This window comes from Episyrphus balteatus, chromosome 2 (assembly GCF_945859705.1).
Source record: "Episyrphus balteatus chromosome 2, idEpiBalt1.1, whole genome shotgun sequence".
Lineage (NCBI taxonomy): Eukaryota > Metazoa > Arthropoda > Insecta > Diptera > Syrphidae > Episyrphus > Episyrphus balteatus.
Genome location: NC_079135.1, coordinates 3,366,591 through 3,393,063, shown reverse-complemented (window position 1 = coordinate 3,393,063; position 26,473 = coordinate 3,366,591). Strand labels below are relative to the sequence as shown.

Genomic DNA, 26,473 nt, shown 5'->3' with positions numbered 1-26,473 from the left:
AGTAAACCACTTTAAACTAACGATGTTCTACTTTGATTTTATAATTTTCGTCTTCAACGCAAAATCATTCCGAAAAATAGTTGAATCAACTTGGTTTTCGTTGATTTTAAGTTGTTTTTTCCCTCAGTGTATATATTTATTTTTAATCCTTTCTGCATTGTGGATAAGTGGATGTCTGCATTGATTTCTGCCAAGAAAACTGCAGGCTTCTTAATTACTTGCAGATAAACAAAGCATTTACTGTGCAAAATGTATGCACAAACAAAAATGAAAGAAAAAAGGGGAGTGAGCCAAAATTCTGGTTTCCAAAATTATGCTTAAAAAAGCAGAAAATTCTGTATTTCAAAATTCTGCTTTTTTTTCTATTCTCTTTTTAAAAATTCTGCTTTTTAAAATGCTGCTTAAGCGCTTGCTAAAGCAAAATACACTTTATTAGTGTAATTTAATATTAGTACTTTCCTAAAGGTTTTTTGTTTAACTCTCGCAACTAACTAACATTCTACATACTAATTAGAAACGATGTTGTATTCAAAAATTTATTTTCTTTGCATTTTCTTATTTAATTTTTTGAATATTCATTTATATTTGATAAATAAATAAAATTTTAACTACTTTTCGAAAATATTTAATATTTAAAAACCTTTTCTTAATATTCTCAAATTATTTATTGATTAATCAAACAAAATATAAATATGCATACAAAATGACAAAATAAATAATAATATTTTGCGACAAGATAATTTTACAGAATTCTGCAAAAATTAAAAAATGGTTTGGAAAATGTTAAAAATCGCGTCCTTTTTAACATTTTCCAAGCTCTTTTTTAATTTTTTGCAGAATTTTGTAAATACGTCAAAGACGTTTTTTTCTTTAGCAAACTCTTGCTTTATTATTTTGTAAACGGTGCAAGTATTGGCTAACAAAATAAAATACTGTTGTAGTCCTTTAAATTATCTACAATTTAAAAAAAAAAAATAGCTCTCTACGACCTACGGGAACCGAGTTATTATAATTTTAAGAAAGCATCATTCCGTATGAAAATTTAAAAAAATTTCCCTTGTTTATAAGTCGAATAATAGTTCTCAGTGAGAGGGGTTGTTTTCATTGTTTCTTGTTATAAGAGAATTTGTCTCATGTTTTTCGTTGGTCATTTGCAACTTAAAAAAAAATTAATTTCCCGGCTCGTGTCGGTCGTAGAGAGCTAATTTTTTTTTAAATTGTAGATAATTTAAAGGACTGCAACAGTATTTTATTTTGTTAGCCAATACTTGCACCGTTTACAAAATAATAAGGAAAGAGTTTGCTAATGAAGAAAACGTCTTTGACTTAATATTACTTATTTTTTATTTGTTTCGACTAAATCGATAGAAAATGTTGTAACGAACAATTAATAGCTTTATTTTTTGTCGTAGGACATTCTGAAGCCGAGTTATTCTCAAAAAACGATATTTTTGGGTGTTTTCGCACCGGTTTTTCGTGCATTCATTTATCAATTGCTCGGTCATCTTTGGTGATAAAGAGTTGATTTTTTCTGTAAAATGCAGGAAATTAAGAGGGCTACAAAATAGGTTAGAAAAATGTTAACCATAAGCCTTTTAAATATACCCCTATCGATCCATTAAATAAAAACTGACAGTGCCTCTGTGCGCAAGGTTAGGCCCTTTTTTCCGACGCTTTGACAGGCGTAAAAGCAGAATTATGAAAAGCAGAATTTTGAAAAGAAGAACTTTGAAAAACAGAATTTTGAAAAGCTGAATTTCGAACCCAGAATTTTGACAAAATAATTTTGACCCCGGCAGAATTTTGACCCCAACCCAGAAAAAAACAAAACTCATAAAATTGACGTATTTACTCCAAAGTAATCATTTTTAAACCACCTAAGAAAAAAAAATGTCACGAAAAAATTATCTACAAAAACTAAAAATAAAATCAGCAAACATTTTGTCTCAAAGTAAACTAAATGTTCTCCATTTGTCATTCAAAAAAGAATCCATAAAACTTAATGAATCCATTTCATTATTCTTAAAATGACAATTCATTCAATTCATCTCTTTTATATTCATTGTCAACTCTTTCTCTATCCAAACAATGTAGATATAGACAAATTTACGATAGTAACATTCATTTGCGTTCTAGAACAATAAAATACATTTTGCTTTTACTTAAGACCCCGCTTTGATACGCAAAAAAAAATGTTAATATTTTAAGCTTGACACAGTTGTCTGTTTGTATATTCATCCTGCTCCATATAAACAAATCAAAGTTAAAACATCCTGGCCCATTCAAGTGATTGATGTCTCTAGTCTTTCACTGACACTATCTATAAAAAAAAGTTCGCGTGCAGAATAAAAAATAACCACCCATCACCATCAGCTATGGCTATGGCCCATCTACATCAGCAGGCTTTAATTTACGCAATAAACTTAATGCAAGTAAACATAATTCTTAACCAGAACACAACACTCAATAGGACAATGCTTAATTTGCACTTTAATAGCTGCCAGAGACCCGATGAACCGGCGAGGGAGGTATAGCTACAACAGGCAGGGGCTTTGAGCAAAAAATAAACACTGACACAAAATGTTGTTTGCAATCCTTTAACAATAAGCCATTACCCCATTACAACATTTTCGTGGCATATCATTAGCATTCTACTCGTTGTTGCTATTTATTGCGAAAATGTTGATTTTTTTTAAAACAATTTTATTTACCACCACCTTCCTGCACACTTCGCCGTAAAAAAAGAGTGTGACAACCCGAACTTGTATATGCGCCGCACCACGGGAAAGCTATAATTGCACCTTTATAGAAGGCGCTAGCTGCTAGTGACTTTGGAATCAAAATCAAAATCAAAAAGTCTCTCCTCCTCCTCCATTGCACTCTATGGTGTGGACGCCTAATCGTGCTAATCGGGCGCAAGTATTCAATAATTCACATGCCAATGTGGCGCGTTTTGCTAATTTCTTGTTGTTCGCGCAAAAACTATCGATGACGACGACGACGACAACCAACCGACGACGAACGAACGTCGACATGGTAATACCTGGATTAATTTACTGCCACGCTTGAGACGAGGTGACACTTTCAGTATAGTACAATATAGTATATCTAGACGTGGAATATGCAGATCAACCCACGCGTTTGACACGCTTTTTCCTTTGGCTTCCAATATACTTCTCTTTTCAAACTTATGTTATATCGCGCGTCAGACACAATTATTATTGTCTAGATAGTAGTGACTTTTTGAAGCCTTTTTGTTGTCTGCAGATGTTAAAATGATCGATAGTCACTACTTTGTGTCGTTCGTGTGTTGGGGATTTATGCATCAGAATTATTATAAAGAGTTTTGACATTTTATGACATTTCTATTAGGAAATATTAAGTTGGAAAGGGAGTTTATTTTTAGTTTTTAACAAGACTTTATGTATTTCGGGGAAAAAATTTAAACGTAAATTGATGTGCCCTTTTGTTTATCCACTTGTTCATTCAACGAAATTTTTGCACATGCAAACCTCCAAAACATGAACTTTAATCTCTTTAATAAAAAAATATCTAAACAAAAATAAGTGGTTGTCTGTAAATTAGGTTTACGGACGATGATTTAAGGGATGAAATCCCTCTGGACGACAGCTTTTTCAATATTATTTTTTGGAAAACCGAAATCATTTATTGGAATTTGGAAAAGTATTATTATTTACATTATTAAGTATTGATACAATTTTTTTTTAAAGTAAAACAAAAACAAAGTAAAAAAAAAGTGTAAAATAAAAATTAGAGGCCAAAAAAACGAAAAAGCACAATGTTTTTTTTTATAAACAAATTGCTAAAAAATATATTAATTGCAAAAAATTTATTAAACCTTAAGGTTCATGCAATTTCGAATAAATTAACGAGTAATTTGCAATTTGTTTCAAGTCGATAGCTTCATTAGTTGATTAGTAGTTACGTTGTACGGCGCGGAAAAAACGTGTTTCGAGAAAAATGAGTTTAAAGTTTGCGGTTTTCGTACTTTGGGAGGTTCGGCGCGCATGGGTTTTGGGACTATTTAGGGACGTTTGAGGCTTCATTTAAGGCTAAGACCACTGAAAATAGTTTTTTCGTTTGATAAAAGAATTTATTAAGCAAAAAAAAAAATAATGCAAAAATAAAAAATTCCAGAGGGATTTCCCCCTTTAACGTGATAACGTTATAAGAAAACAGGTCGACGGTAAACAAACTGGCTCTAAGGCTGTTATTTATAACCGTTTTTTAACCTTAAACAACTGCTTAAATTTGGAAAATGTGTTTAAAAACCATGTTTGTAGTTGTCTTATTGCTGTCAAAATTGTGTCTAAGTATAGATTTAACTTTGAATAGTGTGATATTTGTTTAATCTAATCTAATAAATATGCCTGTAAAACCTTACATATTTATATCTGTATGTTTTGCAGAAAAACGGAATAACTTTTTGAGTCCAATCATAATAATTTACAAGAAAAAGCTAAAAAAATACCTTTTTTCTCATTATATTAATTTTTTTATTTGAAAAGCCCACAAAAAAATTATGCTATTAAAAGCTAAATATTTCTTCTAAAGAATAAAAGCATTTTAAAATTTTTTACAATGCCCAAAAAAGTATTAGTATAATTTATTAAAAACAATCATTTCTTATGAAAAAAGTTAAAAAATCACTATTTTATCTTCTCATGCCATTAAATCAATTTTTTTCTTAGACAACCTATATTTTATAATTTTATACCATAACAAAATTATTTCACCTTTCATATTCCGCTTCAATCATATTTCTACGATGCTTACAAAAAAAGTTAGAATTTTTTAAAGCCAACCATGTCGAAATTTCAAACTGAGAATACTGTACTTCCCACACTGGTGTCTGGTCATGGGCAACAGATCTCTACAGGTTTTTTTTTTAGGTGTTTTAAGGTATTTCTGAAGTTCTTTAATTAAACAATGTTATGTGTGTTAGATCAAAAGAAAGAACGTGTTGAAAAATAGACCTTTATTTTACCGTTATCTCAAAATTTTAAACGGTTAAAAACGGTAACCGTTTTTACCGTTATTCGGTCAAAAATAATTTTAAAATTTTTTGCGCATGCATGCAGACAGTTATAGACTATTATATTCTATAAGTTTGAGATTTTTTGAACGCTCCGAAAAATTGTAAAAATAAAAACCCACCCAAAAATACCTCAAAAAACGTAAGTGTTTTTCAAGTTTTCATATTTCAAAACGCAGAGACTTGAAAAAAAAAACCTGTATACTAGACCCTTAATTTTTTTTAAAGGTCTACCTCATGTTTTAGTTTTAGAAAACCATTTATTACTTGGTTTTGATATATTTCAGAATTTTTTCAATACCATTTTCAGTCTTGCAATAAATTTATCTATCGATTAAAAAATACTCAACTCTTTACATTGTCGCGTTTAGAAAGTAGCTATTTTTTGGCAATTTTGTTTTACCCCTTTTTACCCTATTAAATGTTGACATTTTTCAAAAATTCGTCATTTGTATTCAAATCAAAGGTTATTATCTTTCAAATAAGTTATAGGAGATATTTGTATCTCTAATAGTTTATTTTTAATTTTTAATTGAAATCTCTGCAGCACTGCGAAAAATTTCAAGTGGAACGGGAGAAAATGGCGTCAATTTTTCTTGGATGCTGCCATAACTTATCGATTTATAAGACGTTATCACGTCAAAAATATCTAAGCAAAAAATTATGGTTTAATAGAAAAGTACCAAAATATTGGAATATGAAATATTTTATAAACCACAATTTCGGGCATGGTTCTGTGTGATTTTGAATTCAATATTTACAAGAAATTCTTTTAAGGGCCAGTTTGTTAACACTCGATTATCTTTTAAAGAAGGATTTTTTCTTGGATTAATGTTTTTTATTTAATTTTATTAAAATTTAAAAGCATCGATACAAAATTCCATTAACTTCTAGAAAATCAATTTTAAAATTTTTCTTGAATGTTCTTCCTTATTTAATTTCATAGAAAAAATTTAACAATAAATTTCTTAACCCAAAGCTATATCTATACCTCGTTCACTATCAGTTTCTATAAAATCCTTTTTTCTTCTTTAGAATTGAGTCCTTTCATAAAAAAAAAAACACAAAACAACATGTACCTGTTTTGCGTTCTAATTAGTTCTTTATATGCCTAACGTCCATAATGCCTTTATACCTATCTGCTTCGTCGGGTGGCGAAAGGAAACCAATAAAAATTCTGTTGAAACATAACTCGCCAGTAATTATGATGGAGATGCAAAGAGTGGTGGCATCCAGATGAATGGTTTCCAAAGAATATTGCTTCCGTGTTTGATTCGACGTTATACGGTTTGTTGTACTTTATACTTTACCACTTAACAAAGGAACACTGTGGATGGCAATCATAACTAAAAAAACCTATTCGTTTGATATATAACTTCATATAGGAGAATATTATAGGAAGGTAAGTTCCCTAATACTCATCATCATCAGTTTTAATTGAAAGTGAAGACTTTAAACTGCATAATCAAGACATTACTTCTTTACACAACGTCGCGTCGTTTCGTTGTATATTTACTATTATTTTTGTTTTTTGTTACTTACCTTCTACATCTAAGGACTACGACCATTACTATAGCACCTATAAGAGCTGATATGATTGAAACTATGATTAAGGTAAACGCCCATCCCAGTTCGCCTGCGGGATCTGAAAAAGACAAGAATACAAAATGAATGAACATCCATGACTCATAGAAAAATATGAAATAATACTTCGGCTTCGAGTTATAATAACTACAAAACCCCAACTGCGAGTACGACGAGGAATAAGAAGTGTGAATTGCAGAATGGAACAATTAATTTGCTGCAGTATAAACGTCGTCTATACAAATTATACAAACTTGGTAATAAAGGTAAATAAGGGATCTTGGTTGGGTTCTTCTCTCTATTTCACAAATTGTATAGTCACAGTTTATGGAAAAAGAGAGGAAGGGAAGCCAGTTTCATGGGGAGAGAGGGCGGATAGAATTTATGTTGTGCTGTGACTGCAATTGACTGCGGTGTGACGTGCCATGCTTGAAGGTAATAAAACAAAGTATAATGGCACACAGCAATGTTGTTTTTCTTTTTCCGACGAAATAATTGTCTTTTGTTGGTACAGGTTGTTTGGATTTTAATGGTTTTGTGACACAATTGTGTGCTGGAGTTGGAGCTGGGATATAAATGGTGGATTTGGAATGAGAATATAAAGATTGGGAAATTGGGAGTGAGTAAATAAAACTGTATGTTTTTTTTGTCTTTTGATAAGGGTGTGACTTTAGGGAACAAAAATGAAGATGGAATCGGGTTCGAGAGATTTGTTTTGTTGGTTTAAGGGTGTGATGTTGAATAAAACAACAAACGTGATAATAAGATAGAGTCAAGTTGGGATATAAATAAATTTGGCAATATTTCCGAAAACATGATTTTAACATTTCAATAGATAGGTACATTTTTTAATGGATTTTATGAGAAGTTAAGAAGTTACTAAATTTGTCGCGAAGGAAAGGAATACATTGTTTTTTACTTTGAAAATCCGATTTTTTACATTTTAGAAAAGAGAACACGACCACTACATATACATATCGCTTTTAGAGATCAAGAACTAAAATTTGACCTTAAACAAGATCCATTATGGGTCTCAAAATGTTAAATTGATTTTAATATATTGTTGAAATCTCGATCAGTATCATCTAGAGGACCAAGAATCTAATAAATACTAGACGGGTCTCAGAATATAGCGTTTAAGGTTTAGAGGTCCAAAATTATAAAATTTGACACCAATTCACATGTTACAGGTCTTAAAAAATCAGTATCAGATACCCATCGAATTTTGATTCAGCATAAATGTTTTAACATTTTTAGTGTTCAGGGGTCCAAGAATCAAAATTTGACCTTAAACAAAAATCCATTATGGGTCTCAAGATGTTGGTATGAATTAAATACATTGTTGCATCATGTTAAGGACCAAGAATCAAAATTTTAGTTTAAATGTAGATTTAAAAACCTAACTTATCATCGGATATCACAATAAGCGGGAAGTATTGAAGCTGTTAGACCATGATGGGTCTTAAAATGGCAACTTGAATGTTACCTATTACCGAACACAACGGTCAAAATCATACAATAACACATTTAGCGGTGAGATGTCTTAGAATCGAAATTTGCCCCTTCAAACAGAAACAAAATATGATGGGTCTCAAAATATCGATGCGAATGTTATCAATTATTTGATACCGCGATCAAGATCGTACGTCAACGCATTAAGCGGTCAGAGGGCTTAAAATCAAAATTTTACCACACAAAAATAAATGTTATGGGTCTCAAAATGTAGTAGTCAGAGGTCTAAGAATCATATGACCCTATAAAAAATAAAGAAACTATGATGGGTCTCAAAGCTTCGGTGTGTATGTTATCAATTACATACCATACCTATATAGGACTCCGCGATCAGAATCATACATCAACACATTAAGCGGTCAGAGGTCTTAAAATCGAAAAATAAATGTTATGGGTCTCAAAATGTTAGTGCGAATGCAACTTATCATAGGAACATATCATAGCGGTCAGAGGTCTAAACATCGAAGTTAGACCCTATAAAAGCAAAAAAAAATAGGTATGATGGGTCAATGCTTTTATAATTCAGAGGTCCAGGAATCAAAATTTTACTATTAGTACGATCTATACTTGAAAATTTAAACGTTTTACCGTATGACTCTGCTCTATTCACATCAAGCGCGAATAAGTACCTTGTTCATAAAATAAACGAGATTCTTCAATGTAAATACTTCACTTTGAAATATAAAAATTACGAGTAGATAAGCACTTAAATAAAAATATTCAACAAGAAATTTTGAAGTTTCAGGTTTATATGAAACTCCATACTCAAGTCATCACCATTTTCTCAAACTCCTTGAGATGGTCTCCAACATGGTCTACTACAACATAACAAGGTAATAAATAATAGCACCTCCCAATAAGCTGTCCACGATTTTATTCCATTCTCCATATGAAAATACCTACTTTTTCATTCCAAGTCGCTGTTCAACGTCGTCGTGTGTAGGTGCGTCGCGTTCAAATTATTGACTATCAAAAAATATTCTTCATATAAGATAACTGTTTATTTTTTTTTTCTTTTTCATTTTATGAAGTGGCCAACCACATCTCTTTTTTCCATATAATAATTCTGTGGGGTAATTTTCGGCTTTATGAACAAACTTTATGAGTTAATGGTGTCACGTTGTTAACATGGTCTCTCGTATAAATATGTGGTGGAGATAGGTAATAAGAACTTGAATTTTCAGCTCTGGTGCTGCTCTTCGTTCATAAATTTGTCCAACAAATCAAATTTTATGTTTTACGATGATCAGGGAAGTGACTCCCTGCTGAGCAAGTGTGCCTCAAGTCTTTTTATTTTTAATACTTTTAATATGAATGTAGCAGCAGCACGCCTAAGGCACTTGCCCGCCAAACAAGTAGGTACAAAAAAACTATAAAACAAAAATGTGTTTGTGGTTGATGTTGAAGGTATGTTTACACATAAGATTTGCTGATGGCCACAGACGAAACATCCCGTAGGGCATTCTTAAAACCGCCTACGATAAAAGCACATACTAAAAAATATATATATGCACAAAATTTAAATAGAACCTTATATGCATCGTATATTGCTCTCTTCATAATATATTTGTTCATTTTTGGAAACTATGATTTTTATGAACGAGCTTACATTTTCTAGCTTTTTAACGAAGACGACTGACCAACGATCCGTACGATCAACTCATAATGAACTACATATTTGAAAACAGAAAATTCTTTGGATTGTCCGATTTATGTAGATCCGTAAAAATTATTGCTAGAAGTGAGTGTGAATTGTATCACAAAAAAAAATCATGTGTGCAATTCACACGTGGTAGAAGTGAAACCTTAAAAAATCATTTTTCTTGAAAAAAAATTACACCATTAAAAAGCTTATAAATTGTCCTAAAGAATAATTTTTACAATGTGCAAAAAGAATAAAAATAACACTGTGTTCGAAAATGGAACTTTTCTTTTCCGACAGAGGGCTCTCTAACTACTAAAGATAATTCGAGTATGCTGAACACGATGGCGTTCTTAGTTTTTCTGGATTAGGTCAAATAAGAAAGATTTTTGCGTTTGAAATTTTGTTTGCACATGCCAAAACTGAGGGTATAAAACACCATATATTTTCCAATTTTTGATTTTTTATCGATGAAAAATGATGGAAAATCTATTTTTTCGCAAGTATTATTCGTAAAAGAAGTTATTTGAAAAAAAAATCTGCCGAATGACATTTTAAATCATTATTTTATGGCAAAAATACGTCGATTTTTCTTCAATTTTTCTAATATTTTTCGTATTACTTAAATTTAAATGCAGCACTCGGTGGCAACGATTTGATGTTGTATTTCAGGATAGAATATGGCTTTGTTTACAAATACGAATAGGCAGTTCCTACCTATCTACAATATTGGTTAAGCTTAAGAGTGAAAAAGTAGCAGTAAAACACTGTTTTTTTTTTTAATTTTTAAGTTTATAAAATAAAAAAATTACAAAAAGTTTAAATGCAATACATATGTAGGGGAAGTGGGGGCAAAACGCCCATGGGCTCAAGTAGCATAAAAACCCGCTTAAGAGAAACCCTCTTAAGAGAAAAACCAGCTTATCTGAAACACGTTTCTGATCTTTAAATATTTTCTTCAGTTAAACGGGGACTGTGACAAATATATTATGTGTTGTGTATGTAAGCTCATATAATGCAGATGGAAGTAATAGTAAATATGTTTTAATTTTAAAACAAATTGAAAGAAAAATGATTTTTTGAACTTAAACAAAAATTAAATAAAAATATTGATACCATACCTGATTTTTTAATTAAATATCTACATCTACATATGTATAATATTCCAGAGTTAATAACACATACAAGGTGTGTACAAAAAAATGTTGAGTTTTCGCATACATTTGTACCTTTATAGTTAAAAAATGTAAGAAAAATTGAAGAAAAATCGACGTTTTTTGCCATAAAATAATGATTTAAAATGTCATTCGGCAGATTTTTTTTCAAATAACTTCTTTTACGAATAACACTTGCGAAAAAATAGATTTTCCATCATTTTTCATCGATAAAAAATCAAAAATTGGAAAATATATGGTGTTTTATACCCTCAGTTTTGGCATGTGCAAACAAAATTTCAAACGCAAAAATCTTTCTTATTTGACCTAATCCAGAAAAACTAAGAACGCCATCGTGTTCAGCATACTCGAATTATCTTTAGTAGACATAAGAGCCCTCTGTCGGTTTTTTGAACTATCACAGTGTAATTTACTCAAAACAATCATTTTTCATGAAAAAAGCAAAAAAAAATCAGTTTTTTCTTCTAACACCATTAAATTCATTTGAGAACTTATAATAAGTTAATATATCGGCCACGTCTAAAAAAACATCTAGGAAAAGAGCTAGAATCTTTTGAAGTCAATCAGTTTTCATCAACAAAAATCATTCTTTTTATATTCTAATACCATTAAATCCATTTTTTTAAATGACAACCCAAAAAAATTGTATATCATCTGAAAGCTTATTATTTCACTATTTATATGATGTTTCAATCATATTTCTACGATGTCTACAAAAAAAGTAAGAATTTTTTTAAGCCAACCAACTCGAACAAAGATGTTTTGAGGTATTTTTCAAGTTTTTCAATTTAAGATTGTGTAACTTGTAGACCACGCACTGTGGGGCAACTTGTATGGGAGACCGGAAAAAACTCAATTAAAACTAAACTACTGAACCAATTTTCATGAAATTTGCAGGAAAGATAGCTAATAGCAAGACAAATCTACGTCAATAACCACCCATTGCCACGCCCACTCAGAAAAAAATTATATTAAAAAATCAGAAATCAAGTTTTTGCAGCTGTAAATGACTTAGGTACTTCCAATCGCTTTTTTAGAAAAATCAAATTTTTTTGAGTTTATTTGAACATTTTATTAATAAATAACGTTTAAATTTTACCAAAATCAAAAAAAAATCAAAACTTTTCAAAAAAGGAAAAATGTCCAAAAACGGTAGGTATGGCATTTTTTTCAAAATTTAACTTTCTTTCAAACTTTTTTTTCCTTGGTTAGTTCTAAAATTTAAACGGCTACCAAGCCTAAACTTTTTCTTCAATTAGCGGAACATTCCATCAAATCATTCCATCCTTTTTTTGGAAACAAGTGGAAGTAAAGATAAGAGAATCTTCAAATAACCAGTTTTACTGTATTCCGATTCCGATAGTTATAAATAAAGTAAAAAAAGTGGCTTAGTGAAAAAAACATTTGTTTTAATAGGTAAATGTGCAATGCAGGTTTCATTAATACAAACTCCTGATCCCAACGGCGACTAAATTGGGAAAAACTTTAAAATTGTGGGTTTAAAATTTTTTTTTGCAATCTTATCAAAAATTTTGGGCTGTTTAGCAAAACGGACTTTACATTCAGATTCAGCATACCAAAATACATTTAGAAAGATTTGTCTGTCGAAAATAGCTGCATATTTCTTTTTTGCCTTATTTTTTTTTTTTTGGTTTTTTGAATGACTTTTTCAGATTGAAATTGCTATAAAAACCGAATACGGACGTCTTCGGGTGAGATTTTTTTTTTAAACTATTGCTTAGATTCAATACTGTCTAGAAAAACCTATCCGCCAACAGAGGCAGACGGAGGCAGTAGTTAAAACCTAATTTGAACCTAAAAAGTCACTAAAATTGAATGTTTTTTTTGTCAAAAAAATTGTATTCAATTTGTACGAATGTACCATATTGTTTGTCAATTTATTTTAAGCCTATTTACAAAAAAAATTGGTTCAAACCTTTAAATTTTAAGGAAAATAGATCATTTTGAAACTACTTGTATTTTTTTATCAGTTTTCACTGTTTTTCAACTTTGAGCGATTATCTTCAGGACCACAATTTTTTTTTTGAAAAATAGTTTTCATTTTCTGATTCTTCAACTAATTTACTGTTATAAACACGTGCAGTATCAAAATAAATCGTACTTCCGAAAGTTGGGTTTTTTCCGCCTTTTCCCCACTGTGCCACGTACCGTCATGTATGATACATCAAATGAAAGGTAATATTATTAGTATGCATATAAAGTTTTATGTGCTCTGGTTTAGATCAAAAGATATAACGTGTTTAAAAAAAGAACATCTTTTTACCGTTATCTCAGGATTTTGAATGTGAAATTCATTGAAATTTATCAAAAGTATAAATTTTATTCCTCTATCTATTAAAACAAAGTTATAATGATTTTTCCTGTCGCTTTTTCGTTTCATCGTGTTTTAAATCATTACGTTACTAAAGACGTTTTCACTTAAAAAAAAAAAAATAGCACCCGTTCACTATAAGCAGATAAACCGTTTTCTGGTTATAAGTTGGGAAAAAATTCCAAAGAAAAATTTAACACAACGAGGAGGAGATTTTCGACTTATTAAGAATATGAGTAAACTCTAGAAATATACATCACCGAGGAAATTAAGCCAATCTATCTTTTGCTGGATTATGGAAGCTATTGAAGATTAAGTTCCTAGATGAATAAAATCCGATAAAGCTTAAGCGGCCCATAGACACCACACTTGTGTGCACACTTGTGTGCACACTTGTGTCGGTGTGCGGGAATGTGTGATGTGTGTGGGCTGGATTGGACACCAATTTTCGGTGTGAGACACGGAGCGAGTAAAATCAAAAGATTTTGATTTTTTTGTGTCGGTGTCTCAATCGGTGTGATGTCTATGGGGATGCGCGCACACAATTACTATGTTTTTGCATCTAAATTGTTGTTGAGTGCGGAGCGTCGGAAGTTTTTTCAGTAAAATGTCAATTCGTGATTGCGGATACTGCTGATTTTTCCTCTTTGAGATTTCTTGTGTGTACAATTTGGTGTGGCGTGTGTGCACACAAGTGTGGTGTCTATGGGCCGCTTTACCTTTCTATAGCGACAATTATACGATTTTTTTTTTGACGTTTTGTAGGGAAACAACTAACTGTACGAAGAATTTGAAAACAACGAATGAAAGAAGCTATTTAACAACAAGTCAATGCTCAGGAATTTTGATGTAAAATGTTTAAAATGGCTACGACAAGTATACGAATAAATATTAACGTTAGAAAAATGAACGTACCTAAATCTCAAAGCCAATAAAGCAATTCGAATAAAATTGGTCTATAACGATTTGAGGTATGAAATCTGAGACAGTTATTGATTTTAGACTTCAGCTTAACAATTAACACTTTAAAGAGAATGACTAACATGTTAAGTAATTTGATATTTTTTTTTTTTGTTCCTAACCATTTTCGTTCAGTAAAACAATAATTTTTCTATTTATTGTTTCTTTGTCAAATTATTGATCACTGACTCAGAGTCTAAATGCACATTTACACATGAAACATTTTTGTTAAACAAATTAATTTGAATCAAATTCAACAAGTCAATTCAAATTTCCTTTCAAACAATTCAACTGAATCTTTTTCAACAAGAAACTTAAGAAAACCAATCTCAATTTTATTGCTGTACCACCTTCAGTCATAAACATAAACAAATCTAAATGATTCCAAATGCTAATAAACTCTGATCTAATGGTTATAGTATCGATCTTTTCCACCATCAGTGCTATAAGATTTTTTGAGGTGACTGACATTCGATATTTCCAAAAAGGTTATCACCACACACACAACACAGTCAGAGTTTTTCCTGAGAATAAATTTAGCGACAAGGAGGAATGGGAGGCTGAAGGAGAGTGTTAAAATTGCATTCATTACGTATGTAAAACTGAACATGGCCATAACGCCCATGTTTTGTGACTTTTTTTTTTGTACTTTATACAGCATTGTTGGTTGGTTAGTACCTGATCACACAGCATGGTAAAGATAGAAAAGATAGGAGTGCCACCACTATTTTTTATACTCGCGTATACACGTATTCTAATGCAACATGCTGCTGCAACTTCAAGTACAACAATTACGAATTTTCAGGTAAATTAAGTAATTTCACCTGGGGATGACATTTTGCCTTTTCTTGTTGTCTCTTTAACGACAACATAATCAACTTCTATAGCCAAAAGCACTCCGCGTCTCACCGGCTGGCCTACGGCCACCGCTTTAGTAGTCACTAACTTGGTCTCTCAACTTGATGTGTGTCTCTGTAATTTTTATTTTATGTTGTTATTTTTGGAATTTTTTGTATCTTTTTGCGTCATGAAGCTGTGAATAAATGGCTCTAATTAAATACATTATAACTATTTATGGCAGTCAGCAAAATTATTTCAAATGCCCAAAGGGGTGATCGTAGATTTATTGCTGCGGCTCAATGAGCAGCACCATGGAAATTAAATTAATCTAATAACAGAAATCACTGCAGAAACAACAATGCTTATGAGTTTATAGCTTCTGTGGGATTTTTTTTTTTTTTTTACAAAAAAGCTCAAATATAGGAACTTGTTTTTGCAGTGCTCTATAAAAAAAAACTGATGCTTTTGGGCATGTAGAATTGCTATGGGTAACTCAGAAGTATAGATACACATAGTTATAGCTAGCTTAACTGGATTCCAGCTAAAGGCGACCTAAATGAGTGTGTGTAACATGACATGCCTGCCACCGTAAGTGGACATTAAAAGGCTCGTTTTGCCGAAATGCTCAGGTGTTAGCCACTAATGACGTTGTTTAAGCGCAGCAAACAGTTGAGTTCTAACATAGTTTTTTCATGCTTCAAGACATGCTGTTTTGAAAGTGATTTTGGGACAAATTTTATTAATGGGGTTGTTGTTGGGGTAGAGCAGGAAAAAATCAACAATTCCTGTTTTTTTTACAATATTGATGTATAAACAAAACAGAAAAAAAATCGAGTTTATTCAAAAACAAGATACAAGGGTAATAAAAAAGCAATGATAAAAATCATACACCATAAGTCACTCCTGGCTTAAAGATTAGGTTAATGAGGCATGAACTACAAAATAGTTAAAATATTTTTGAATACCTGATTTTAATTACTGTTTTTTATGATAGTGATCAATACATTTTTGAGGTTATTAAGGGCGCATAAAATCCTATCTTAAAAATATAAACTTCAAACTTCTAATCATATTTTTTAAAATCAGAATAAAATACCTATATCAACGATATCATTTATCAACGTTTTCAAAAAAAAAAAACGTTTCAAATTCATTAAATCATCGCAACATATTTTTGCCATACACACCACTATCTAACTTCCATGAATAAAGCTTGTGGAAAGCTCTCGAAGATTTTCTCATGAAGAAGAATTCTCAAAAAGTTTCTATTACATTACATAGAGAGAAAAAAAAAACATTTTAAATAAAAAAAATATTGTTTTGACAAAAATGTTACACATACGCCCCAGTGAACGTTTCTCTTTAAAACTCATATCTTTGGTGTTTTTGGTGGAAAAATAATGATTCAGTCCGCAATATTTGAAATTTTAAATGTATTTGATTGTGATGGATAAGGAAACGCTGGAGTATTAAACTGACAGCTTGCTACGTGAGTTAATGAATCTGCATGTGACAAATAAATACAAAATGTTTCTTAGAAATGGGACATTAGATGAGAAAGTAAACCTCGAAAAATTGAAAACCATGCCATTAATAACTCAATTTTTTAATATTTAGACAATAATGGGAAGAAGTTGAAAGAGAAACAATAACTTGATTGTACAAGTGTCCCACCCGTGACCATACACTGAAAATAATAAATTTCGTTAAATTACGAAATTACATTTTCGTTGGCCCAAAGAAACTTTCTTTGGCTCAACGAAAATATGTAATTTTTAATATTAATATGTAATATGAAAACCTTCATTACTTAATGAAATCGTTTCATACACTTTTTCTCCCTTTTTAGTGCCAAAAAATCCAATTTAATGAAAAGATTCATCAATTAACGAAAAATTTCATACTCATTTTAAAGAATAAAAATACGAATTTTTTTCTTACTTTATCAAAGTTTTAATTAAGTTGCCTTACAAAAAAAAAAAAACGTAGACTTGGGTGCGCTTCTGTTTTAATGATTAATAACACCGGCACAAAAAAAAAAAAAGTGTCATGTACCAGGAACCAGACCTATCTTTCTGTATGTTTTTGGGCACGCTGAATCCGAATTTGAAGTCCGTTTGGCCCCATCACCCTCCAGTTTTGAGCTGTGAGTGCATTTTGTTTGAATTTTTATGACTTTTTTTGGAGTTTTTTGCATTTTTCTCAAAACTGAAGGGTGACCGGGCAAAACGGACTTGAAAATCGGATTCAGCGGTCCCGAAAACATATAGAAAGATAGGTCTGCTTCCTGGTACATGAAACTTTTTTTTTTGTGTGCCGGGTATGACAGCGACATGTCGCGACAGTGCTAGCACACAAAAAAAAAAGTTGTATGAACCAGAAACCAGACCTATCTTTCTATATGTTTTTGGGACCGCTGAATCCGAATTTCAAGTCCGTTTTGCCCGGTCACCCTCCAGTTTTGAGAAAAGTGTAAAAAAGACCCCAAAAACTATCTTTTTTTGAGTTTTTTGCATATTACTCAAAACTGGAGGGTGACAGGGCCAAACGGACTTGAAATTCGGATTCAGCCGGTCCAAAAACATATGGAAAGATAGGTCTGGTTCCTGGTACATGACACTTTTTTTTTTTTGTGTGCCGGTGAATTTAATCTTGCTGGATATAGTTTACCTTATGTTTAAAAAACCATGTAAGTTGAGCTGAATATAAAAATTTTTTGCGTATTGACAAGGTGTCTCACGATATGTTAACTGATGAGTCCAAGTGAGCTCCACCGGGACGAAACTTTTTTATGGTTTTATGGTTAAAAATTTTCAGCGGATTTTCTGAATTTCAGGTTTTTTTATTCCAAAATTAAGCGCATTTTCTGAATTTCAGGTTTTTTTATTCCAAAATTAAGGGAAGAAAATGAACGAAAAAAAAAATTCTACGAAAAAAAATGCAAGTATAATAATATAATATTTTTTCGTAATTTAATTAAAATATTCATAAAATTTACGAAAAAATTCGTTAGCAAACGAAGGTTCCTTTCATAAATTAATCAAAAAATACATTGACTAACAAAAAATATCACCGTGGTTGATTAAATTTTACGTTAATCGATGAAAAAATTTCTTAAAGTGATGTAAAAATTCATTAATTCTCGATCAAAAATTTTTATGAAAAATTTCATTAAAATAATATAGTTTTCATTGATTGATGAAGTTCTTCATTAACGTATGAGCCAATTAAATTTTTCATCGGCTGAAAACTAATTAAATTTTCGTTGGCTCAACGAATTTTTTCGTTGTATTTACGTAAGGATTTGGTTCAGTGTGCTTACTTTTTGTCTCACTGATCCTCTTCAAGAACAATACCCAATAGGTGTTTGTACGTTGAACTATTTTTTGTTTTTTAAACTCATAATATCACTCCTAATATGAAAATAACAAACAAAATGTATTCACTTTATTTTGAACAAAGATATAATAATAATATTAAGAGAAAAGTAAAAAAGAGGTTGAAAGTAAATTAAATAAATGATTTATTGTTGATTTAATATTGGGAGTTGCTAAATGAGAAAAATGTAAAAGAAATTTTAATTTTTAATAAAAAAAATGCAAATTAAATAGTAAAAAAAATGGATCTAACGATTTTAATTTTTTTAAATATTTAAGTTGTATAAAATTAAAATTTTTTTTTTTAATATCTTATAAAATTTTATAAAAAATATTCTTTCAATATTCTAAGTAACTTTTAGAAGAAGAAGTCATGTATCTTATCATCATCTTATGATCATCTGTGAGAAAGTGAGGTTCGTATTTGTATTTGTATTTGTATTTGCATTAATAGAATGCACAGTGTGGCCAATGGTATCAAAAGCTGGCAAAAAATAGCTATTTTTAATTTGTACCGAAACTGCCAAAAACAAATCTACTTTAATAGAGGGATTAATAGGATGCACAAAACCGGTCTTTATTCCACGATTTTAGCTTAACAGGGAGAGTAACTAAACTTTAAAATGTCACCAATGATGAAATTATTCGTTATTTAACTTTTTTTAGCTCCCATGGGTGTTTCAAGTTTTAAGGCTATTTCGTTAAAACAAAAGATACAAATGACTATAGAATAACAAGCAAAAGGAAAGCTTTAGATTCTCATTTCTCTTTTGAATTATGAGTGTGTAGTTTGTTTGAAATAATTTTTCGAATTCGGTGTCTTTAAGATCATTCGTGTTTTGTGTGCATCATACAAATTCCTTGAGAAAAAGTTCATAACGATGTGAAGTGGCGCTTTGTTTTTGGTGTCCATTTATTGATGAGAGTGTCATCTTTCGTGTCAATTAAAAAAATGTTGTCCATGTTTGCCCCTTTTTGAGTAAACGCTATGTGAAGTTATCTAAAAATAACCATTTTTTTGTAAATATTTCTCAGATTTCGGCAGTGCTGACAATACCGGTCAACTAGATTTTTGACACAAGGACCTAATTATACTTTTCTGAATTATTCTATTAGCCACAACTGAGAGTGTGTACGGTTGGCATGCTGGCTAAAAATTTAAGAAAATAGTCTTGATCAACACAATGGAAACTCATCTTGAGATATCTCATGCATAAAATAAGATCGGAAAGATTTAAACAGTTTTTTGAAGAAGGAAAACAGATCACGGCGTCAAACTATGCTGAAATAATGAACCACAATTAGCATAACCTCAAAAACATTCAAAATAAGTGTTTTGTTTTTGCATTTTAGAACGCTAATATTAAAAAAAAAACGAAAGCTAAAAGAATATTTCTGAATGTGTATTCGAGTTCAGTATTCTAAATCCTTCAGAAAAGTATATTTTGGTTCTTTGGACAAAAAAAGTTGAATTTTGTTGACCAGTGTATTTTTTGATTAAGGAGATTTTGTTAACCCAAATAATTAGGTCAGGTCAAAAATCTTTGAGCGATAAAACTATATTTTTTAAGAAAAACCTTATTTAAATAATAAACCAGTAAATTCAATGTATTGAAAAATTAAATAACAATTTTCCTTCTCAAACAACTTCAAAGCTAAAGGTAACAGATACCTTCTTAGCTATGTGCGTTTTTAATATTTTGTCATAGAATTACAAGAGTAGTCTTAGTTTTGTACTTTATTATAGTATTTTTACCCATAACAAACTTAAAAACGAACAAAAATAATTTTTGCCAACTTTTCCTACCATCGGCCACACTGTGCGTCATTTATTTAAAAATTCATTAAAATTCTTTTTTTTGATGTTTTTTAAAATGTATGTCAAAGACAAAAAAATGCGTTTAAGAAAATTGGAAAATAAATGTTTAAAAAATAAAAAATTCAAGCTGAATACTTAAGATTTCTAATTTCTACAAGGATTCGAATCAAATAAAAATCTATTTTTTCTTAATTTTCGAAAAACACAACAAATATCTAAAAACTACAATATTGAAGTTTTCTAATTGTGTTTCTAAATAATCAATAAGACAATTTTTCACTTATTCTTTCATAAAACAAATAAAAAGTTGAAGAAGTTTTCTAGTTTCAGAATTATTTTTGCAAAACAAAAACTTAATATGAGAAATTATTCTATAAGTTAATTCTTAGCAAGTCTGATCCTGTAGGGATATTGCAATGAATACAAACATTTTAAAAATAAAATTAAAACTGGATGAGTGAAGATAGGTTTTTATTATGTTCCTTATTTCTTACTTATTTCTTATTTCTTTTCCGTTAAATGTCTATAAAAAAAAACCAAAATTATAACTTAAGTTGTAACATCTAATTTTAATTTTGGGTTTCCGTCTTTTCGAAAACAAAATATGAAAGTTTGCATGTACCTAGACTAACAATACCTATATAATTAGCTTCAAATTTAAAATAGACCTTTCCTACTTAAGTAAACTCCCATTAGTCAATTTACCACCATAAAGTAGGTAATTTTCTATGGTTCTCCAAAGCTTACTCAATTATTATCAACACCTTTTTTTCACTGACCCACCAATTGACCTATAATACCAAAAAAAAATAAGAACCAGACTAGCAAATTTTACTTCCAAAAAATTGCTTTTTTTTATTTCTGTCTTGAATTTATTTAAGGAAAATTACCTAAGTAATTTATTACTTTGTATATAATTCTATTGTATTTGTATGCAAATTAATATTTTTCGCTATGAAAATATTATACTTCACATAATAATTTTGTTATTTTACGAAGTACACTTCTTATTAAGGCAATTTATATAAATTTAATTTTTGGGGGTCTGCACAAATGAAACACAAAGCAAATCACACAACCATAATTTATAGAAAGAGTTTGTTTTTTATTGAAAACTCCCCAAAAAATAATGAAAATGAAAAAAATTCAGTTTGGTTTAGTTTTGATGAGGCCATTTAGAAGCACATTAGTGTCTGTATATTTCAATATTTTATTCCAATGAGGTGCGAATACCAAATGAAGGGGAAAAAATATTATTCAATTTAAATTGTTATTTATTAAAATGAGTCATTCCATAAAAATAGAAAAACGATAATAATCTTTAAAAGAAATTTGTTGCATGATATTGAAATAAATTTCATTCTAATTTTAGAAATTTGATATGCTCTAATATTTATATCACTTCAAATTTGTAGGTTTTTTTTGAATATTCATAAAATACAAGTTTATAGGAAAATGCAGTTGACCTTATTTTTCAGCTTAGTTTTTGTTTCAGAATTGAATATTTTAAAGAGTTAAATCGAACTTTATAACTCAATTAAAAAATACACAACACCACCTGCCGGCATATTTTATTCATGAAAAATATCAAAAAAAAAAATACAAAAACGCCTTCATTAAACGTTTTCATTCTCAAAGGTATATAGTTTATGAGGCGGCAACAAAGAAGCCAAAATATGTCAAGATACTAAATCCTCTTTTGATGAGCAAAGATTTGTGACACACAAACAATCATAACCGAACAATATTGGATACTTTTGGATTACAATGGAATGACTAATTAAAGATTTAATGGTTGTGGTGTAATAAAATATTCTTACTCTTCTCTTTACAACTGAAGACTGGAACAAAACTTCGGCAAAGATTAAAAGATATTGTTTAAAAATTTTAAACAACATTGTCGTGTGGTCGTGTTTTGAATGTTTGTGTTGATTTCATAAAAAAAAATACTTTGAATACAATGAGTTTTATGAGATTTACATTTTATGGTTGTTCTTCTTGTTCTTCTATGAAATTGATTATAATAGAGATAGACAATTCGCCGCCCACTTTTTAAGGGTGTTCCCTAGATTTTATTGTTTTTTATGGACATCACTCATATAATGTGTCATGCGGAGTCAATAAATTTTGCGTAAAAGACGACTTGAGATTAAGCGATGGAAGGAATGCTTTTGTTGAGAAAAGACATAAATTTTATTAATTAATTTTAACACTTTTTTAAATTTTGTAATATTTTTTAATGGTTTATGAAAAGAATTTAAATCAACATAAAAACCATTTTCTCCAGTTGTTCTTTCGCAGAGCCTTGAAATGATCCGAACTGTTTAAAATATCTCAATTTGATACAATTTAAAGCAAAAAAAAAAATTCGGGAGCAAGAACTTTGTTAGGAGATTTTCATTGAATTTATTGTGTTTAATTCAAAAGTGCTTACAGATTTATTCTATCACGTCTAGTTTTTGAGTTCACTCTTTAATAGATATTTTCGCTATTTCTTTTTGATGTTTACTCAAAAATATTATATTTTTCCGTAATATGTTGCTTATTTTAGGTCCAAATCAGAAGACGCAAACTGGAACTTATTTTAAAAAAAACCATTCGTTACTTTGAAAAAGAGGTTGTCTGTAAAGCCGGTTTACGGACGATGATTTTACGTGATAACGTCGTAACTTTTTTCAAACAATCATAATTTACAAGAAAAAGCTAAAAAAAATACCTTTTTTATTTTCTCATTATATTAATTTTTTTATTTTAAAAGCTTACAAAAAAAATATGCAATTTAAAAGCCAAGTATTTCAATGCGCAAAAAGTATAAAAGTAATTTATTGAAAATAATCATTTTCATCAAAAAAAGAAAAGAAAACATGAATTTTTATCTTCTCACGTCATTAATTCCATTTTTTTCCCTAACAACCTATAACCTATTTTATACCATCTAAAAGCTTATTATCTTAGCTAAAAATATATATATCAATCAGGTCTATGAGACATCTACAAAAAGAGCTAGAATTTTTTGAACTCGATCAAATTTCATTAAAAAAAGCAAAAAAAAAAAACATTTATTTTTATGTTCTCAGGCTATGGAATCAATTTTTTTGTTGGACAACCTAAAAAAAATTTTATACAATGTGAAAGCTTATTATTTCACCTTTCATATGACGTATCAATCTCATTTCAAAGATGCCTACAAGAGAAGTTAGAATTTTTTAAAGTCAACCATGTCGAATTTCCAGACTGAGATTACGGTACTTCCCATTCCCACACTGGTGGCTGTTCGGGGGGCAACAGGTCTCCACTGGTGTTTTGAGGTTTTTCGCAAGTTTCTTGATTTAACATTGTGTAGCTTGTAGTTAGTCTACCGTTATGTGTGATATACCAAATGAAAGGTAATTGTATCATAAAAGTTTAATAAAATTTGTATCTGCTCTTGGTCAAAAGTTATAACATGTTGAATTCTAAAATTTTATTTTACCGTTATCTCAAAATTGTGTTTACGAAACTGATTGAAACTTCGTCAAAAAAAGTGTTTTTTAAAAACCTGTTTCTTCCGTTATTCAGTCAAAATTCACTAAACGATTCCAAGCACATGTGTGCATAAGGCCAAAACTACATGTCCTATAAGTTTGAGATTTTTTTAACGCTCCAAAAAAAAGCTAAAAATCAAAAATTACCCAAAAATACCCCTAAAAAACAAGGTGTTTTTCAAAAATTCATATTTCGAAACGCAGAGCGTTGGAAAAAAATCCGTATCAAACGCCTAATTTTTGTTCCGTCATCTTACACCTGAAAAATAGGATCCTTGATTTTTTTCTGAATTTTACAACAAATATCCCATAATACTCAAAGTTATTGTGATACTTCACTAATCTTCCCATGGGAACTGCTGGCTGGTTGTAACTTTTCGTTTAAATATAATTAATTAAAGCTTATTATGCAAAGGATTTATTTTATCACTCCGCATAAAGTCCTTCAAAAAGACACACACATATCCAACATTTAAGCATTATTGCAGCTTAACCTCCCATCAGAATGACAATGGGCCAATTGAAACATTTTGCCAACTTATTTGCATTAAATCTGACACCCAGCTGAGAATGCAACAACTCTCTGACAACTTTATGACTCAATATACGCCCCTAAATTGTCCGACAGCAGTGTCCATCTCACAATGTCCCACATGCCATAATCATAAAACAAACGACAACGAGCACTAACAACAACAACAAAAATATAAAAAAAAGAGTGTGTGTACACATGTACACGCGACTGAAGTTATACTTCTCATTCAGTATATGTAAATGAATTTCATTTGATATTTTTAACTTCTATTATTAAATTAATTAATCCACAATTCGTTTTTTTACATTTTTATCAAGTGAACAATAAATTAATTCTTTCATCCTCCTTGCGTCTATGTAGTTTTCAATTTATTCTGTGAAATTTATTTCACAGAATATTTTTATAAATAAGACAGATAATTTTTCGTTATCTTTTCTCTTGGTTTTTTTAATAGTAAATATATTTCTATTTTTTTTTAGTAAAATATTTCTTTTTTTATCATAAAAAAAATTTAGGTACAATCCGGTTTTTCGATTTTTTCAAAATTCCGAGAAAATCGCGTTTGAAAGTTGGGGTAAATTTTTTTTTCGAAAAATCCCCGAATCTTTGAACGCTCCTGGAAGCTAAATCGCTTGAGAGCAATTTTTGGGAGTTATGCCAAATGATAGCTTGTGTCATGGGCCTACGCTTTGCACATTTTCAGATTTTTAAAAAATCGCCTTCCATGTTAAACCGCCACATCATGCCTATTTTTTCAGAATCGTGCCTATTTTTTTTTTACTTTTAAGTTCTCTCGGTTTGAGAACGCGTGGACCTACAGGGATGGGAGTTGTACCCACATGTAGGTTTGAGTCCCCGCTACCTTTTGGCATCAAAAATTTTATTTTCATTTTCTTCAAAATTCCGCGATATAGCTAGGCGTTGGAACGCTTTGATCTAGAGACAGGGGAGTGGTGCCATATGAAGGGTTATATTCTCAGCTACCCGATAGTGGTATAATCCGGTTTTTCGATTTTTTTCAAAATTCCGAGAAAATCGCGTTTGAAAGTTAGGGTAAAATTTTTTTTTCGAAAAATCCCCGAATCTTTGAACGCTCCTGGAAGCTAAACCGCTTGAGAGCAATTTTTGGGAGTGATGCTAAATGATAGCTTGTGTCATGGGCCTACGCTTTGCACATTGTCAGATTTTTAAAAAATCGCCTTCCATGCCTAAACCGCCACATCATGCCTATTTATTCAGAATCGTGCCTATTTTTTTTTTACTTTTAAGTTCTCGCGGTTTGAGAACGCGTGGACCTACATGGATGAGAGTTGTACCCAAATGTAGGTTAGAGTCCCCGCTACCTTTTGGCATCAAAAAAATTTTTTTTCATTTTCTTCAAAATTCCGAGATATAGGCGTTGGAAGTTGGGGCGCTCATATGAGGATGAGCTAAGCTATGGTACCTAGCTCAAATTTGAGCTGAACTGTGAGCTGAGCTGAAATGTGAGCTTTTTGCAACATTGGCAACTTGCCACATGGAAATTACCACATGCAACTTGCCACATGCAACTTGCCACATGTAACTTGCCACATGCAACTTGCCACACGCAACTTGCCACATGCAACTTGCCACATACAACTTGCCACATGCAACTTGCCACATGTAACTTGCAACGAGTTGTGTGTTTTATGTTTGCCGTACTGCGGCGTACTGCATTTTTAAATACTAAAGTACTGCCTACTCTAAAGGTGAAACGACAGCCCTGCTACCCAGGGTGATCGCGTCATAATCCCTTTGACATTCTTGTCAAAAAGTAAATTTTCATACCCACCCTCCCATAAGAAGTATAACTTCAATAATCCCCAATTTAATTGTCTCGTATAATATTTCGACAAATATGCGTCCAATTAATTATATGACACGACAAAAAAAAAAAAAGGGAATTAATGATAACGTTGTGGAGTTGAGCTGCGCTTTCAAGTTGAACCTTAAATATACAGAGATATACAGACCCTCAATATCAAAAGCTACAATCAAAAGAGATGACAGTGAGAAACGCCAATCTTTGGTTACAAACAAAACACGAATAATTCGAAATTATTAATTTTTTCGCAAAAAATCCATAAAAGAGAAAA

At 30.6% G+C, this 26,473-nt stretch overlaps 1 protein-coding gene across 2 annotated transcripts in view; it reads right to left on the bottom strand.

The window, feature by feature from the left end:
- Positions 1–26,473, bottom strand: part of LOC129912450 (uncharacterized) — a 91,657-nt gene that overhangs the window by 24,225 nt on the left and 40,959 nt on the right. For both annotated transcript variants that reach the window (XM_055990681.1, XM_055990682.1), the window contains exon 2: positions 6,599–6,701. In XM_055990681.1, the coding sequence (XP_055846656.1) occupies positions 6,599–6,701 (103 nt within the window). The remainder of the gene's footprint in view (positions 1–6,598; positions 6,702–26,473) is intronic.